This window comes from Martes martes (assembly GCF_963455335.1).
Source record: "Martes martes genome assembly, chromosome: 3".
Classification (NCBI taxonomy): domain Eukaryota; kingdom Metazoa; phylum Chordata; class Mammalia; order Carnivora; family Mustelidae; genus Martes; species Martes martes.
In genome coordinates this window covers 155,893,444-155,911,758 of record NC_137890.1, presented here as the reverse complement: position 1 = coordinate 155,911,758, position 18,315 = coordinate 155,893,444, and the positions used below count along the sequence as shown (strand labels likewise).

The following is an 18,315-nucleotide window of genomic DNA, read 5'->3' as shown; positions in this document are numbered from 1 at the left end:
GAGGCTGTGTTAGGGGGCTCTGTAGGAGTGAGGTGCTATTGCTTGAAGATTTTATTTTGTTATTTTGTTTTTTTAGTAATCTCTGTACCCAATATGGGTCTCGAACTCATGACCCCAAGATCAAGAGTCGCATGTTCTACTGACTGAGCCAGCCAGCCATCCCTGCTTTAAGGTTCTAGTAAGGAGTGAGATGTAATCTGATCTATGTTGAAAGGATCACTCTGGCTCTTTTGTGGCCCCCTGAATGGGAGCTAGTAGCCTGGGTCAAGGCTGTGTGATAGAGTTTGTTGTATTTGGCATTGGTAGAACTTAGTTATGGTTTGGTGTGTGTGCTGGGAAAGAGGAGGGTTGTGGTTAGGTTGACTGGTTAATGGAGCTCTTCTCTGAGATAAGGAGCTCTACCTGAGGACCAGCTCTGGGATTTTACTCTCACTGGGCCCTGCTGCAGTGGTACCCTGGCTCCCCTTATTCTCAACTATCCCAATTTCACAGGTGAGGGGTGGGCAGTTAGGTGGCTTGCCAGGGTGCCATGAAGCCACCCAAGCCTCGTAGATTCCAGATGGCACCTCTTCCTACTGGGTCCTACCTTGTCCCTTGATAGTCATGTGGCAGCAGTGGGAGTGCTTCCTGGAGCCTGAGAGAGGGAGCAGTGGGACCGTGGGAGGGAAGGCCCACTCAGCAGAGCAGGAGGAGGACCAGTCAGAGAAGGAAGTGGGAGAAGCTCGGAAGGAAGAGGAGGGAAGGGAGGGGAGGGGAAGAAGGTAAGTTCCTGATTTCGGCACCCAGAGGTCCACCTGCACTATCATTACTGTTACTTTTGTATTTCCTTACAGAGTATTTTTCTGGGTATGTTTAACAGAATTGGAATGAAAGTTTATGTAAATTTTCACTTTAATGTTACAAGCATTTCTCTGTGTTGTTAAAATCTCTTTATTCTTACCCCTTGTAATGGTTGTATCGTATATTCTGTGAAGAATACCTTTGCAAGGAAGGCTCTTTTTCAATTTTTAATTATGAAAAATTTAAAAAGAATAATATACAGTGTATGCCTAATATGCTTACTACCAAGAATCAATAATTGTTAATGTATCACCAAAAATGCCTTATCTATATGTGTTGAATATAAGTAATCTGCTAAATCTTCTGAAAGTAACTTATAGGTATCACAATAGTTTACACCTAGATAGCTCAGCAAGCAACTCATAAAAATGACATTTTAAAGTATATCATTATTCTACCTAAACTCCTAAAGATAAGGATTTCTAAAAATAAGGATGTTTTCCTATACACCGTTATTATACCTAAAAATTAATTGTAATTTTCTAATATCTAATAAGCACATGATTTTTAGATTCCCCCAGTTGAACCAAAATGTCTTTTATAGCCTCCCTTGGGGGATCATGTACCAATCAAAATTGTATATTTTGTTGTACCTCTTCAGTCTCTGAGCTTCAAATACTCCCCACAGGCACTTTCTCCTTCTCCTCCCCACTATGACATGGAAGATTTGGAGAGACAAGGGCAGTGGTCTTGTAAAATCTGTGTCTGGATTTGTTTGATTGTTTCCTTGTGGTTTCTTTGATCCTTTTATTTGCTGTAAACTGGAAGTGAGAGTTTTAAAGACTTGATTCTATTCAGGTTGATGTTTTGGGCAAATTTCCTTGATCTGGGATATTCAGTGTCCTGTCAGGCTGTCCCCTCTGCTGTGTCATCATTTGCTTTATGTGGAGATGCTAGATATTTCCATTGGAAGTGTGGATTTCCCTCTTTGTCAGGAGGGAACCTGTGAGGTGGTTCTTGGGCACCAAGCAAATATACTTACCTTTAACAGTTTTCAGCGTTCACGCCTAAGAGTTTCCTGAACCAATTACGAGTTTGCAAAATGGAGATTACCCCCTTTCTGTCATCTCTTCCACGTTTGTCTGTTGGTATTCTGTAAATTTTTCCCACTTCAACTGGGGAAGAGCTACAGTTTCTTCTAAAAAAAAAAAAAGGCAGGGTAATTGCTGGTTTCTTACTGTTTAATTACCAATTTTCAAAGTAAGGATTTGGTAGAAGAATCCTCTCCAATTGAGGCAAATGTTCCCTTTCTGTTCTCCCTCGCTGTCTCACTCTTTGTCACTGTGGATTCATTCTTTTTATTCAGTGTTTTACAATCAGTGGTAGTAATTCCTTTTGATGCTTAAATTGTCCACTTTTTCCTAGGGGAGCCCCTTCACGCTGGCACTTTGGCCTGTGAGCATTTGCTTGCTGTGCCTTGATCTGTCGTTTCATCTTTGGGCTAGATCCCAGAGGTGGGGTTGTAGGTCATGGTGGGCTGGGGCTGAGGTGTCTGGGACAGGCAGTGCCCAGTGAGTTTAGCACATCAACCTACTGGGGCTTTGGTTTTCCTTTTTTGGGTTCGTACCTCTCAGTTTTGCGTCTCCATTTATTTTGTGTTCCTTTTCTGTGGTTCTTGTTGTTTGTGGGTTAATCTGTCCCTTCATCACTGAGCTCTTCCCAGTCTTGTCTTCTCTGCACTGTATCCTGCAGCTTTCTGAGGTCTCACTTTTTGTCTTGTACATGACCAATGACATTTCCTGCAATGTACGTTTTCCCCTTTAGCCCCTTATATGTGGATTTTAATTTTGCTGGGGTGTGATTATTTGCTTCCTTTTCTAATCATGTCCTGTATCGCAGCTTGTTGTACTTTAATTTCATCCTGTTCTCATTTTGGTGCTCCCTGTCCTTGAAAAAACTAATTTTTTAATAGAGTCAGAGTCTTCCTGTAATCTTAAAACAAGAAGCACATATTTGCTAAAATGATCTTCTGGTTTCTGTAATAAATTCAGATTTTTGCATGTGCTTTATAATGTATCTTCAGCCCACCCCCTCCCCACCTCTGTCTTGTTTTGATTTATCAGTCCTGGAATGTTTTTCCCGGTCTTCGGGTTTGAAGTGCCATTACTGTGTGCTTGGCTGCTGGAGGGAATGTGAGTCCTGCCTGAGATTGGCCACAGGTCCAGTGCTGTGCCTGTGCTGCTCTGGGCCGGCTCTCCCTGCCACCTCAGTCTGAGTAGTATGATGTTTGGGTCACCTGCCACCCGCTTTCGGCTGGCTCTGCTCTTCTGCATCTGAAGGTGAAGGTGCCTGGGTTGTGGTAGTTTACCTAAGCCTGGCTCCTCTTGCCCCATGATGGTGAAGTACACCCCAGGATCCAGGCCAAGTGGTGCATTGTCCCTTGTAGCAAGATGGGAGAGGGGCATTTTTGTTCTTTTTCTTTATTTACCATTTTAACCATTTTATTTTTTAAAAAAATTTATTTACTTTTATTTTGTTTTACTTCTTTATTTCTAAGTAGGCTCTATTCCCAATGTGGGGCTTGAACTCAAGACCCTGAGATCAAGAGTCACATACTTTATCAGCTAAGCCAGCCAGGTACCCCCTCACTTTAACCATTTGAAATGTATACAGGTCAGTGGCGTTAGGTATTAACAGTGTTGTGCAACCATCACCAGTATTTAGTTCCAGATTTTTTTATCGCCTAGGAAACCCCTTTCCCATTAAGCAGTCACTCCCCATTTCCTCTTCTTCTCCAGCTACTCATCTGCCTTCTGTCTCCGTGGATTTGCCTTTTCTAGATATCTCATATAAATGGAATCATACAATATATGGCCTTTTGTGTCTGGCATCTTTCCCTTAGCATGATGTTTTCAAAGTTCATCCATGTTGTAGCATGTATCAGTGCCTCATTCCTTTTTATAGCCAAATAGTATGCCATTGTATGGATATACCACATTTTGTTTATCCCTTCATCTGTTGATACATATTTGAATCACTACTACTATTTGGCTGTTGTGCATAGAATAGAGCTGCTATGAACAAGTTATTGGTTCAATGTCTGTTTCTAGTTCTTTTGGGTATTTACCCAAGGAGTGAAATTGTTGGGTGGTTATGTGTATATCTTATTGAGGAACCTCTAAATTGTTTCACACAATGGCCATGCCATCTTACATTTCCAACAGCACAATAGCAATGTAGGAGGGTTCCGGTTTTTCTGCAGTTGCCCACACTTGTTTAATTTTCTTTTCTTTTTTCTTTTTTATTATGGCCATCCTGGTGGCTGTGAAGTGACATCTCCTGGTATTGGTTTGCATTTCCTTAGTGACTAATGATGTTGAGCATTTTTTCATATGCTTGTTGGCCTCTTGTGTATCTTTGGAGAAATGTCTATTTCAGTCCTTTGCCCATTTTTAAGTTGGGTTATCGTTTTGTTGTTGAGTTGTGGGGTTCTTTATATATTCTGAATACTGGGCCCTTCAGTATTCAGTAAATTCAGATCAATGAACTTTTTCCCATTTTTTTTTAAAGATTTTATTTATTTATTTGACAGACAGAGATCACAAGTAGGCAAAGAGGCAGGCAGAGAGAGAGGAGGAAGCAGGCTCCCCGCTGAGCAGAGAGCCTGATGCGGGACTCGATCCCAGGACCCTGGGATCATGACCCGAGCCGAAAGCAGAGGCTTTAACCCACTGAGCCACCCAGGTTCCCAACTTTTTCCCATTTTGTGGGTTCTCTTTTCACTGTCTTTTTAAAAAAAGATTAGTATTATTTATTTATTTTAGAGAGAGAGAGAGAGAGAGAGAGAGAGAGAATGTGCATGTGAGTGGGGGGAGGAGCAGAAGCAGAGAGAGAGGGAGAGGGGAAGAATCCCAAGCAGACTCTGCATGGAGCTTGATGTGATGTTTAATCTCATGACCCCAGATCATGACCCAAGCTGAAACTGAGAGTAAGACACTTAACTGACTGAGCCACCCACATACCCCTCCTTTCACAGTCTTGATAGTGTCTTTTGATGCACAAAAGTTAAAAATTTTTTTTTCCAAAAGTTTTAAATTTTAGAGAAGTCCAGTTTATGTTTTTCTTTTCTTGCTTGTGCTTTTGGTGTTATATTTGAAAAACCATTGCCAAATCCAAGGTCATGAAAATGTACTTCAGTGTTTTCTTCCAAAAGTTTTATTGTTTTAGCTCTTTTTGTGTTATTTTTTTTTATATGGTGTGAGGTAAGGGTCCAGTTTCAGTCTTTTGCATATGGATATCCCAGCATCGTTTGTTGAAGAGGGCCACTTTTTTTCCAGCTGGATTTGGCCTCTCAAGCTACATACCCTGTAATACTTAAAATCAGCTATGAGCTTCTCAGAATTGGTTGGTAATCTTGACTATTTTGGAGTGGTCTCAGTGGAGTTCGTAGAAGGATTGATAATAGAATCGTTCTTATGGAGGCTATGAGACAGTTACACATTTGAAGAGTTTGAAAGGAAATATCTGTATTTCTGAATTTCTTGTCCTAGAACTCTCCATATTTCAAGTATGGGGTGTGGACTTGGTTCAGTTCTTTTCATGGTTTGGGAATTTTTTTTTTTTTTTTTTTTTTTTTTTATTTGTTAGAGAGAGCGAGCACAGGCAGACAGAGTGGTAGGCAGAGGGAGAAGCAGGCTCCCTGCCAAGCAAGGAGCCTGATGTGGGACTCGATCCCAGGACGCCGGGATCATGACCGGAGCCGAAGGCAGCCGCTCAACCAACTGAGCCACCCAGGCATCCCTGGTTTGGGAAAATTTGAAATACTCATCTTGTTAAGTCTAATCCCACTTGGTGGTCTTTATATTTGATCTCTTTGACAAAGATGGATTAGTAGTCAGAAGCTGAGTGAAAAGGAAGTCTAAGAAATTGTTCTTTATCTCTTTTTTCTATGTTTTCAGGTACTTAAAGAGGGCAAGTAAAAACGAGGTTTGTCAGTACTGCGTTATGGGTCTAATTGCCCAAGTGTATTTTTACTATCTACTAGTCATAATTGTCTAAGTAGATTTTTATATCCAGCCAGTATTGTGCGTGAGCTGGAATTTTGCTGTTTATAGAAACCCTGTAGCTTCTTCACTCTCCAGCAGCACATATGGGTGCAACCATTTGGGGAAATGATTTGGTGACATGTTTGAAAAACATAGACGGTCCATATTCTTGACTCAGTAATTCCACTGGTGGAATCATATGCTGAGGAAATAGTCTTAAATAAGAAAAAGTACAATGACATTATGTTTATTGCAGCATTAAATATAAAAAGTTGCAAACCTGGAGATAGTCCAGCCCAGTGTAGCAACTCAGGGGGTTAATGACAGAGCTGATGTAGCTTTTCCGTGCTGGCATCACGCACCCTGCATAGGTGGTCTTAGCTTCCCTTTTGAAAGTGCGTGAAGCTTGCCATGAGGTGGTCGAGTGCCCAGGCCGCACAATTGGGAAGTGGCAGAGCGAGTTGCGGCTTTTGTGCCAACTGCAGCCATTCGGGTGATTGAGGAAGGCAGTAATGTGGACAGTATTTTGTCATGTTGGGGAAACAGAGGCAGTGTGTACAGAATGCCATTCAGCTGTGTGCAAAACACTGCATAGGAAGTAAGACAACGAAAGTTTCCAAACTGATGCCAGAGATTGTGCCCTGATACCAGGGGTGGTGCAGTTTGGATTATTTTTATTTTTGCTTTTCTGAATTTTCTAAAATGGGCATATTGTTTATTAAAGAAAACAAAAACAAAAGCTTAACATGACGTCCTTCAATCGAGGTTTCCTGATGTGGAGGGTATAAAGGGTGCTGTGTGCAGGTAGCAGAAGATGGAGAAGAGTCTGCCCTTAGGCTTTTTTCTGGAATGTCCTGAATCACAGTTGAAACAGTTCCAGCTGTCAGATCAAAACAGATGCAGTGTAAGGAGCTAGATACACAAAAGGGCATGATAAGTAGGATTTAAATTTCATAGTATCCTAATAAATGAATTATATGCAGTATCTTAGTTATGTTCCCCTTTGTTTAAACTTTTAACTCCTGTGTTGAAAATAACTTAAACTTACCTAAGCAGAGTTCAGGGTCTTGATATAAATAAGATATATTTTTTTTAAAAAGATATATTTTAACCTGACATTGAAACTATTTCATATATGAAATGCTGTCAGTTTTTTAGATTTGCTCATAATTATTTCAGTGCCCTTAAGCACTTGAAAAGATGAAACAGGCTACAGAGAAACACAGAAAAGTGGATCTGGTCACAATATATTTGGAAAAGCAGATTATTAAGTAATTTGTATATTACATAACCCCTCTTTTCTGTCTTATTTATGCACTGGGAGCACACTGGAAGGATGTTATCGCAGGATGTCAGTGGCAGGTGTTAGCAGTGTGGCTGGACTGAGTGTTCTCAAGTGAAGAAAAAGCACTTCCTGTAAGCCCAGAGGCAGCTGCTTAATACAGGACTCTATTTCCACCTTCTATCTGAAAACGTGCAAGGGGGCAGTGGGACCTAGGGAAGAGGCATTTGAGTAGTGATGGTTATAACACTGCTTTGCATTTGTGTAGCACTTTGCAGCTTCCTGGGCATTTCCTGCTCTGGGCAGCACCCCCTGAGGTGGGATCTGCAGGTCAGGAACCTGGGCTGTCGGGAATCCGCTGCCCTTAGCTCCAGTGGTAACAGCTGCAGGCCTTGCATTCAGGCCTCTGGTGTGTTTCATTCACTTCTGAGTTTCCAGAGCACCCTGTCTCTACCTCTGATGGAAATTTCCGAATATACACAAAAGTAGGGAGAGGAGTTTTAATCAGTCACCCGGTCTAAGCAGTCATCAGCATTGTGTCTTTCTTGTTTCCTCTGTCCTCAGCCCCGAGCCCTGCTTTCTTCTAAGAATTTAAAGCACATTCCTATGGTACTTTTTATGTTGTAAAAGTATCCCTCTGTCAGTGCACAATTTCCTTAAGGGTCAAGGGTCCTGTCTCTTTCATCATCATATTCCCAGCCGTACTTGCACTTAAGTGTTCAATAAATATTTGTTGAAACAAAGAGTGCATTTCATTCCACCGGTCCATGGGGAGAAGGATTTTACTCTGTAGGCTCACAGCAGCCCGGCGAGGCTGTGGTGCTATGAGTGCACCACAGCGTGTGTGTGTGTGTACACGAACGTACTTGGAAGTCGCTTCTGCTCCTGGTGGTTGGGTTTGCCCACGTGGTGTGCAGTGGGGATGGTTGTGTCCCGACCCGTGCACATCTGTCCATGCGCTCACCCCAGAGAAGTGGGAGGATTAGTTGTGACTGTGGTTAAGTCTTACCTCTAAGAACAAACAAAAGAAAACCTTTCATCAAGCATACTTTTTAATTTTTTCACTTGATATCTAGATGTGAAATCACACAGACTTGGGTTTAAACCCCAAGTCTGTCCCTTCTCTGTGGATATTGGTCCTCTCTGGACCTCAGTTTCTTCATATAGGAAATGGGAAAGCAACTTCTCACAGTGAAGATCATGAGATCCTGAGGCTTCCTAAGTTCCTGGTGCAGAGTAGGCCTCGCACACACGCCCTTGACTCTGTCTTCTCCCCACCTGTTTGTGAGGAATAGGAATGCGCACATCCTTTGTGTAGATGGAGTGTCTTTGTGTAGATGGAGTGGGGTCATCTGTGGAGGCCCTTAGATGGGGGCCAGTGAGAGCTGTCCTGGGTGCTGCGCCAGGTGGCGGCGGCCTCCCTTCTCTGGGAGTCCTTTTATAATTCTGTAACTTCTAGAAGGCTGGCTTCCTTCCTGTCTCGTCTGCTCTGGTCCTCTCCACCCAGAGGGAACCATTCAGTCATTTTTATTATTTTATTATTTTGGTTAATTCTTCCATTGTTTCTGTTTGGAAATTTAAAAAAATTATATATACACATAGTTGCTTTTAATCATCTCTGCAGACACGTGTGCGTGTATACACACATCCACTTTACACAAAAGGTAGCAGGCTCCATAAGTGTTCTGCACTTTTCTTTTTTCCACTTAATAGAATTTGGAGATCATTCCATAGCTGTATAAAGATCTTCCTCATTCATCTTTTACAATTGTATAGTATTCTGTTTTGTTTTTTTAAATATACCATAGCTTATTCAACCACTTGCGTTATTTTTAGACTTTTGCTATGATATTTTGCATCAGATAGCCTTGTACAGACTTCAGACTTCATTTTATGCTCTTTGCCAGAGTATCTGTAGGATGGGCTTCTTGGAGTTGGCGTGCGGGGTGAAAGGGTAGATGTGTAGGTGTGTTAGGTTTGGCAGATCCCTGTCCTCAGGACTCACCTCAGGCCCTGTTGGATCAGTGGTGCCCAGAGTACTGGTTTCCTCATGGCCTCGCCCACAGTACCTGGTTTTGTTTTGTTTTTCCCTGTCAAATCTGATGATGATAGTGTATTTTAGTTTAGTTTTCTTTTTTTTTTTTTAATGAGATAGGTCAAACATATTTTCATGTGTTTAAGGGCCATTTTTACTTATTTTTTCTTGTGAACAGATTCTTTTAGTTTTTGTCTTAAAAAAAAACAGATTGTTAGTTTATTCTCAAATTTTAGAGGCTCTTACTGATTAGGGATATTAGCCCCCTATGATATTTTGCAGAAAGTTTCCTCAGAGTGTGCTGTGCTTGGACACCTGGGTGATTAAGATCACTAATACAGCTTCAGCCACTTGGGACCCCCTTGATCTGGCCAGGGAGTCAGCCACATGATGCCTTAGGACCCCACACTGTGCCTTTCTGCCTCATCAGCTTTAGATTGCTGGCTGCCAGCTCATGGTCTCCCCGTAGCTGCCACAGCTCTAGACTTGGTGACTGCATTCAAGGTGAGAGGGACTGGGAAGGGGGACTTGAAGCCACATGTGTTCTCACATGTGTGCAAAGCAACTCTCTTGCCTCCCCAGCCCTGGCGGGACATCTGTGTAGGTTTCTGTGACCAAGTGAATCATGTGGCCAGGACTGGGGAGGTGTGATCAGCGTTGTGATGTTGGCCGCACTTGGTTCAACCAGCCCCCTCAGAACTGAGAGTGCATTAGCAAAGAGGGGCCATACCAGAGTAATAGGAGAGCCCTCAGATTTAGGGAAGGTGGTTGTGAACTTCAAAGGAAGGGCAGATCAAGGAGCAGCTCTTTTGGGGGAATTTTGGCCTTACACTTTGGGGCCACTCTTTGGTCTTCTGCTTTGGTCCTTCCTCATATTACTGGGGACAGGAATGGGACATCTTCCTAACTCTCTGTGGAACTTCAAATGACATAGAGGCTTTGGGACATGGTTGCTTTTAACCTTGCAGGCAGTGTATTGAAGGAGGAAAACCAGGGTAGTAGCAAAGGGGAAGTTGGGTTCTCTTGATTGGTAAGAAAAGAATGGCTGTCCTTTTTCTGTGGGTTAGCGTTTTTGGGGTCTTTCGGAAAAACAACTCATGTGGGCACCTTTGTGTTGGATTGGTGGCAGCAGATATAGGGTTCGGCTCTGAGGAGTTGAGAGGAATTCTCCAGTACAGCAGTAACCCATGTGCACCTCTGGTCTCTCGCTCCTGCTGGTTGTTGGTGCCATGGAGACACTGATGTGTCAACATACAGTTGTGGCCCAAGGTGAGCAGACTTCTCAGCTTCTGAAATGATGTGACAAGACCAGGTGGTAGGTAGGTAGGGGAGTTGTAGGTAAGTTGCAGGTAGTTCTCAATCAGGATGAATTGGGATGAATTTGTGGATGGTGTTTTGAATTGATGAAGTTACCTTTGCTTAATTTATTTAAATCAGAGGCGCTCCTGGGTGGCTCAGTAGGTGGAGCCTCTACCTTCTGCTCAGGTCATGATCTAGGGTCCTGGGATGAGCCCCGCATGGGGCTCCCTGCTCAGTGGGGAGCCTGCTTCTTCTCCCCACCGCCTGCCTCTCTGTCTACTTGTGATCTCTCTCTCTCTGTCAAATAAATAAATGAAATCTTTAAAAAAATTATTTAAATCAGAGTGATCAGTAGATTTTTATGATCAGTAGATTTTTTGCCAACAGATGTTTTTGGTCTGCTGTCTAGGAACTAGGTTTGAATTCCAGGTTGTCTTTTTACTAGTTGTGTGGCCTTGAGTGACTTACTTAATTCTTTGGACCCTTTATTCCCTAATCTGTAAGATGGGAATATTACTACGTAACTCTGAAGTTGATGGAAGGTTAAAAGTTAAAAATGCCAGATATGTATATAGTAAATGTGATGAGTACTTAGTAAGCATTTAAAATAACCTCTAGGTCTTTGGGTATGTCATGCATGCCTTATTTTTGATAAGAGTGAAGGGGCCCTCATATATCTTTGTGGTCTATTAGTAGGTGTTTAACTGTGGACAAATTATTCAATCTTTCAATGCCCAGTTTTCTTATTTGCCAGTTAGAATATTAGCATGTATTTGTTCTGTTAAGAAGGCAAAGAGGGGCTCCTGGCTGGCTCAGTCGTTAAGCGGCTGCCTTTGGCTCAGGTCGTGATCCCAGAGTCCTGGGATTGAGCCCTGCATCGGGCTCCCTACTCAGCCTGCTTCTCCCTCTCCCTCTGTCTGCTGTTCCCCTGCTTTGTTCTCTCTCTCTGTCAAATAAATAAATAAAATCTTAGGGAGAAAAAGAAAGCGAGCAGATGTAAAAATGCTCATGAAAATTTCAAGTGATATGCAAATTTAAGGTATTAAGTTTTACTAGCTTTTTTCCCCCACAGAAACATTTTAATAGTTCTTTTGTGTATTAACTTTTATGCTAATTCCCCACTTTTTTTGAACTTTGTGGATTTTTTATCATGTGGACTAACATCAGGTTTATATACCTTTTTACTGGAGGACTAAAAAGGTTTAAGGACAGGTAGATGGCTGATGTGAACATTGGGCTGGATTTTTCACTCCTCTCTCCTTTATCTTCCCCCTTCTTTCCTGGCCTGCCTTCAGCCGCTAACCTTGTCCACTCAGGCAGGCTGGTCGTCAGGAACACGTGCACACTCTCCCACTTACACAAGATGCTGAAGACACCAGTAGAGCTCTGCCTGAGCTTTTACTTCTATCCTTTTATTAACCAACTTTGTTTTCCCTTTCTTTTCCCATGTTGAGTAACACGCATGTAAATGTCAGTGCAGCGTAAACGTGTGTAATAAACTGCATGTGTAAACCCAGCAGAGCATCAGGAGGTCACCCCCAGGGATCCTTTCTGTCCAGCATACTGCCCTTCACATCTCTTAGTCACCGTTGGACTTGCTCTGGTTCATGCCTTCTGCCAGTTTTCCATTTAGCAGTTGCTTTTTCTTGTTACTATTTTGCAGGGGTTCTTAGAATGTTCTGGATGCTCTCTCTGGCCATTGGCAGTATTGTGTGTATCTTTTCCCAGACTCTGGCTTCCCTCTTCCTTTCTTTGTGAGGCGTCTGTGATCAACAGAAGTTCTCTGTTGGAATATAGTTGGCTTTAGCAGTTTTATAATTTGTATTTAGTACTTTTTCAATCCTGCTTAAGACCCCTTCCCCCCCAATCCCAATATCATAAGGCAATTCTCCTTTATTGTCTCCTGAAACTTTTAGAGTTGTGCCTTTTGTATTTCATCTGTAGCCCACGTGTGTGAGGTGGGGGACTGAGAGCATTTTTGCCCTTGGATAATCTGTTGTTTTAGGCCCGGCCACTGACTGGTCCCTCCTCGCCCCCAGCTGGAGAAGCTGCTGCTGTCACTCGTCACACTTTCGAATCTGTCAGCATCTATTTCTGGGCTGTCCTGAGCCCCAAATGCTGCTTCTCGTCATTTTGCCTTAAGGAAGAGTCCAGGACAGGCACAGACTTTTGGTGTAGCGCTGTTCTTCGAAGTGCTGTTGGTAGTGTGGAGTGGGACCCGTTCCACCTGTTCTAGCAGCCCAAGTGAGTTGAGTACACGCACAGCAGTACATGGAAATGCTCTGTAGCTGACAGAGGCACTCACTAATGTGGAAGGGTGCTGATGATATATCATGACAGGAAATAGGAAGTTAAAGTATGGTGTGTGCACTGTGATTCCATGTTTATAAAAAGTTAAGAAACGTGGGTTAAAAAACCCACTTCCCATCTTTGCTTCCTCCCATCCTGGTCACATTCTGTGTGCTGTGCTCTGGCTTTGCCCTGGCAGGCCCTCCTCCGGCTCTACCCAGTCATCATCATCAGTGCAGCCTCCTGGGGCTTGTCTCCTTGATCCTGGCCTTGTGCCTGCTTTCTTCTATCCTCCCTTTGGGTTCCTGCCTCTCTGTACCTGAGCTTGGTGTCCTGGGGTTCCTGGTCTCCTGTGCCTGCTCTTTTTGTGCTCCTTTTCCATATGTGCCTTACCAAAACGTCTCCCCTGTTAAACCTTGTCTCATACCCTGACCTCATATCCACTGCTGTCTCTCTGCTCAGCTCAGCTCCTCCTGGCATGCTTGAGGACCTCGTGGGCATGCCCCAAATGAAGCCCCCAGTCTCCCCCATGAAACCAGAGTCCTCCTCGTTTCCATCTGTGGTGGCCTCCTTCCCAGGCATTCTCATGTCTGTGTCCGTTTCCCTCCCAGAGGCTCAGTGTTGCTGGCTGCCCTCTTACAAGTTTCTGAACTGTTCTGCGTGCTTCTAGGTTTCCCTCCGCCTCTCCTTCATACTGTGGCCAAGAGCATCTTTGCAAAGTATACCTGAGGGTCTGAGACCCACAGGCCTGGCTCTCAGTAATCTGGGCAGGTTTGACCAGGGCTCGAGGGGCCTGTTCTTGCTTTTCCCTGCCCACTGGTTTGAAACCTTCTCCCCCTACTTCCCCGGCCGAAGATTTTATTTATTTATTTATTAGAGAGAAAGAGTGTGCAAGCACACAAGCAGGAGCAACAGAGAATCTCAAGCAGGTTGTGCTGAGTGCAGAGCCCGATGCAGGGCTTATCCCAGGATACTGAGATCATGACCTGAGTTGGAACCAAGAGTTGGATGCTTAACTGACTGCGCCACCCAGGTGCCCCTGGTTTGAAGCCTTTTTAAGGGCATTTCCAGAGCTGCCTTCCTCAGTCCTTTGTTCCTGAGCAGGATGACTAGAGACTTGAGCTTCCCTTACAGCAGGTGCCTGGCAGTCTCCCCTGTGGGCCAGTTGCTCTCTGTCTGCTCACCGTGGGTGGCTGTGGCACCCAGGGCCACGCTTGGACTACCGGTTTCATCCCTGGATTTATTTCCTCTCTGGAGGTGGGCATGGGACTCACTTACCCACTCTGATTCTCATTGCCTGTGTGTGTTTCAGATCTATCCTTTCTGGGTTTCTGATGGTGATGAAGGTGCCCTGGATTGCTTGAAGGACAGAGTGGGCCCTTCTGTTTGTGCAAAGAACTTGACAAAATGTTTCTAAGAGCATGGCCGCCCAGCATGTCCTGATCGAGCTGTGCTTCAGTCTGGGTTTTTGACTTCTGGTTCTCTGCTCCATTGGGCACGAGGAGGAGCCCTGCCAGCTGAGCAGTGTTTCCTGTGGGTGCCATTTACAAGCTGCCAAATGCAAAACACAGCAGATTATTCAGGGGTGTTATTTTCTTGACCACTTTTAGTTCATTGCTTTTGACTGAGTGTTTAAAAATATTCTGCAGCATATCTGTAGTATTCTCGAGCAGCGAATCAGGAGAAGAAACGCAGTTTCTGAGAAAGCTTCAAAGAAATACTGGTCTTTATCTTTTCCCCAGCCTTTTCCGCTGAAACCCACCAGAGTCTTTTTCTGAGTGCTCTTGTTCTATAAATAGACCAGCGGCCCTCCTTGGGTAGCCCAAGATCGCAGCTCTCATCCGCTTTCTGAAAGATTTGTGTGTGTGTGGTGGAGTGGATTGTGTTTTAATTTTGCTTTTCTTTTATGTGTGAGATGTGTGGTGGGAGATGTAAGAAAAAGTACTCTAGCATTTATCCTTTAAAGATAACTTAGTATAACTTTTCTGGGTCTGGGCTTGTTGGTTTTGTTGTTGTTGTTTTTTTTTAATTTTTGTTTAGAAAAGAGATGGAAGTGGTGACTTCCCCTGCAGAGGTAAGGAAGATGCGTGGGGGCGAGGAGTGGTGCCTTTGTCGAGAGAGTCCTGTGAGGTCAAGGAGGAGAGGCTGCCTTGGAGCGTCGCCCTGGCGCCTGTGGGTCTACCTTGCTGTGCGCAGACATAGCTGTTCTGGGTCTCTGAAGAGCACGCTGACATGCACGTCCATGTGTACTTGGCTCTGAAAAGAATGTTGGGAAACGACCTGCTAGTCCTTCTGTACCGGGGATGGTTTCTACCTGTAGCTACTGGGATCAGAGGGGGCGCTTGGTCTCTGCCTTGGAATCTGCCTCTGGTTGGGCACATGTTCCCGCCCTTCAGAAAAGCAGCGCCTTCGTTTAGGATGGCCGTTTTGGATTCTGTGACTGTAGTTGGCGTGTCTGTTCCTTTGGTCCTTGGGTGTTGCTGTCGTCTTCTCTCTGCTGCCGCCAGTCTTTCATTACCTGGGAGAGCTGGCGGGTGACCTCAGAAGCAAAGGGGGAGGCATACGCCGCAGCATGAGGAGGGAGGTTCTCAGTAGTTTTTCTCCTGGGACCTGGAGAAGGTTGCTGTCGTACCACAAGGCCAGCTGGATAGCACAGATCCCATTACACCTGGCTCAAGGTCCCGAGCTGACTCGTGCAGCTCCCCTTGCCCGGGAAGCTCCTAGAGAGGATGTCCTATGGCAGGGATAAGAAGGGGAGCAGCCGCCAGCACTTCCATGCCCTGTGGACAGGGCACTGTGCAGCTCAGGTTGGGGTCCCGGTGCATGGCCCCATGTTGGTGAAGACCTCAGGGGCTTTCTTCGGAGTTCTTCTCAGGGTGGGGGTGAGCTGCATCCCGAGTTCCCTCCCTGCTCTGTTTGGAGTTGGCTAGTGGAAGGACGAGACTGCACTGGTGTTCTGCTCTTGCCTTCTGACGTGTTTGGGTTACATGAGGTTTCTATATCTGGTTTCATCTTAGGTCATCTTCAGTGGCCACAGGTACCCAAGTGCTTTGGACAGATACTTTCTTTAAAAAGTTACCTAAAGTGCAAAGCTATATGGGATTAGGTAATTCTTCTAAAACTTCTCTGAACCGGTATTAGTATATGGGGCAGAGTTTTTGTGCATTCTCCCTGATTCCATGGTGAGACCCCTTGTACATTGGCTGTTTCTGTCAGCTGGGGAAAACAGTGTATGCACGTGCCGAGAGCCAGGCTCCTGTATTAGGCACGTCGTTTATTCGTTTTATCTCTTAGTGGCTCCCAGTGGTTCACATGTCTAATGATCAAGTAGCTCTTTGAGCATTTTGCTTCTGAGCGCTCTGCAGGGCTCCCTTGTCCTGTTAGACTGGCCCCCGGGACAGCACGGGAGGGGAAACAGCTCCAGGAGAAGCCATGCCCCCCGTTCTTGGCTTTCATTGAGCCACAGTGAGTGGACCGCTGTCCACCTTGGCTGTTAAGGGAACTCCCGGTAAATGGCGGACCGATTGGATTTACAGGAAGAGAGGAGTTTAGTGACTTTGGTTGTGGCACTTCTGTCTGACAATGTGGGCAGAGGCATGTACCCAGCTTGTGAATAGGGTGAGGGTTGATTGGGGCACATGCTTGGGGCTGTGCTGAACCCCACAGCAACCTACGTCGACAGTTTTGGCAACGGGATCCTGAGAAATGGCAGGAGGCCAGAGAACACGGAGACGGGGCCAAGAATAGCTGAAAAATACCAAATGCCGAAGCTGGAGAATGCTCTGGCCCCTTGCTGCTTACTGTGTTCCTGCGAGTCTTCTTGTCCCCCTTCTGTTGATCCCCTGGGCATGGCCAGGCACACCTTGGGCCCCTGACACCCTCACCATTCAGGCATGCCACTGTCCTTCAGAATTGTGTAGCCCTCCCAGGCAGCGCGGGGCGTCCAGGGTCTGGGGAGAGTGTGAGAAGTACTTGGGTCAGGCCACTGGCCTAACTGGTCAGGCAGGCACTGGCCCGTCTGTGTGTAGTTCCGAGGGATGGGCACCAGGGCACTGTGCAGACGCTTGCTCACGAATTGTTTCTGTGCTTTCAGACCGTCATCAAAGAGGGGATGCTGACCAAACAGAACAATTCATTTCAACGATCAAAAAGGAGATACTTCAAGCTGCGGGGGCGAACGCTGTACTATGCAAAAACAGCAAAGGTGAGGTGCAGTGAGTGGAGACCACTGGAGAACAGACTCGGCAGGGTCTCTGCCGAGTCCCCTACCAAGTCCTTATCCTGGGACAAACCTCCACTGCTTAGATCTGTTATTTCCCATGAGTTTGGTAATATTCTGCAGTGCTAGCTTTAATTTGTCTCAAGGCATGTTTTATTTCTTATAAACGTTGACTTTTACTGAGTGTTTTCCCCCTTAATGTTCTGTGTCCCCAGTGGGGAAAAGGGGGAATGTCACAGAAATAATCAAATTACAGTGAAAGATCTTTTTTTCAGAAGGATTGGGGTCACAGGCTTATAAATCTCTTATGGGCTAAAATATCTTTTCTTTAAAAGCAGTTTATTGAGTTATAATTGGCACTCAAAAAGCTATAGATATTTAATGTTTACAGCTTAATGAGTATGGAGGTAAGTAGTACATGCCTGTGACACTAATGGAAGCTGTTTTTGGAGCGTATTGGGCTTGTTGATGTGTGAACAGAACTGTGAAGTTCTAGCCCAGCTCCGCCTTCCCTTGTGCTGGCTTGTGTGTGAGTTTTGCAGGGAGAGTCACAGGCAGCTCTAGAGAAAGACAAGAAGCCAGTGAAAGCCATTGAATTCCCGTCCTGTTTAAATGAATGTGTGTTTGCAAAGCTAGTTTTTGGCGACCTGAATACCAGTATTGTATTGGTATTGTTGTCAATACTGATGTTTTGGTATTAAAATGTAAATGATTTAGATTCCAGACTTTTTTTTTTGAGATGGATCCCTAGAGAATGCATTAAAATTTTTGAAATTGAACAGAGCAATTTGTTTAGAGAGGGTTCTGACCACATCCCTCATTAAAAAACAAAAAAACACTTATAGTTAGTTTTGTGTGTGTGTGTGTGTGTGTGTGTGTGTGTGTGTGTGTGTTTGGGGAGGGGGTTTTGGGTGAGGAGGCTTGTTACTTAAAAGGGTGAGTCTCTTTCCTAAGTCATTAGCATTTCCTCCAGGGGTTCCCAGTGGAATCTTCTTAGAGGGGACAATAAGGTAAACAGGAGATGGGGACTATGGGGAGGAAAATAGGTTGGGGGGAAGTTTACTATGGGGAGGAAAATAGGTTGGGGGGAAGTTTCCCCGGCATAATTCCCAGTCCTCCTTCTGGAGCCTGGCTGTCCTCTCTCCAGGACTAGATTCCTTCTGGTCTGCTCCCTTGTTTTTTTGTTTTTTTGTTTTTTTTTCCTCAGGGCCACATCCCTTCTATCTGGATTGGTCTCTCTTCCTAGAATCATTTGTTTTAGCCAGGACCTTTCCCCCTAAGTGTGATTCTAGCTAGAAGGAACGGAGGATCCTCGGTCTGGAACCCTGCTCCCTCAGGTAGACTCCACGTGGAGCATATTTCACGT

The 18,315-nt window shown here is 44.8% G+C and overlaps 1 protein-coding gene across 1 annotated transcript in view; it reads left to right on the top strand.

Annotated features, from left to right (window-relative positions):
- The window catches only part of DGKD (diacylglycerol kinase delta), a gene marked incomplete at its 5' end in the record, with an annotated part of 117,947 nt that overhangs the window by 7,163 nt on the left and 92,469 nt on the right, over nt 1-18,315 (top strand). Inside the window, one exon of the mRNA XM_080799097.1 lies at nt 16,824-16,934. Coding sequence (XP_080655223.1) covers nt 16,824-16,934 — 111 coding nt within the window. The remainder of the gene's footprint in view (nt 1-16,823; nt 16,935-18,315) is intronic.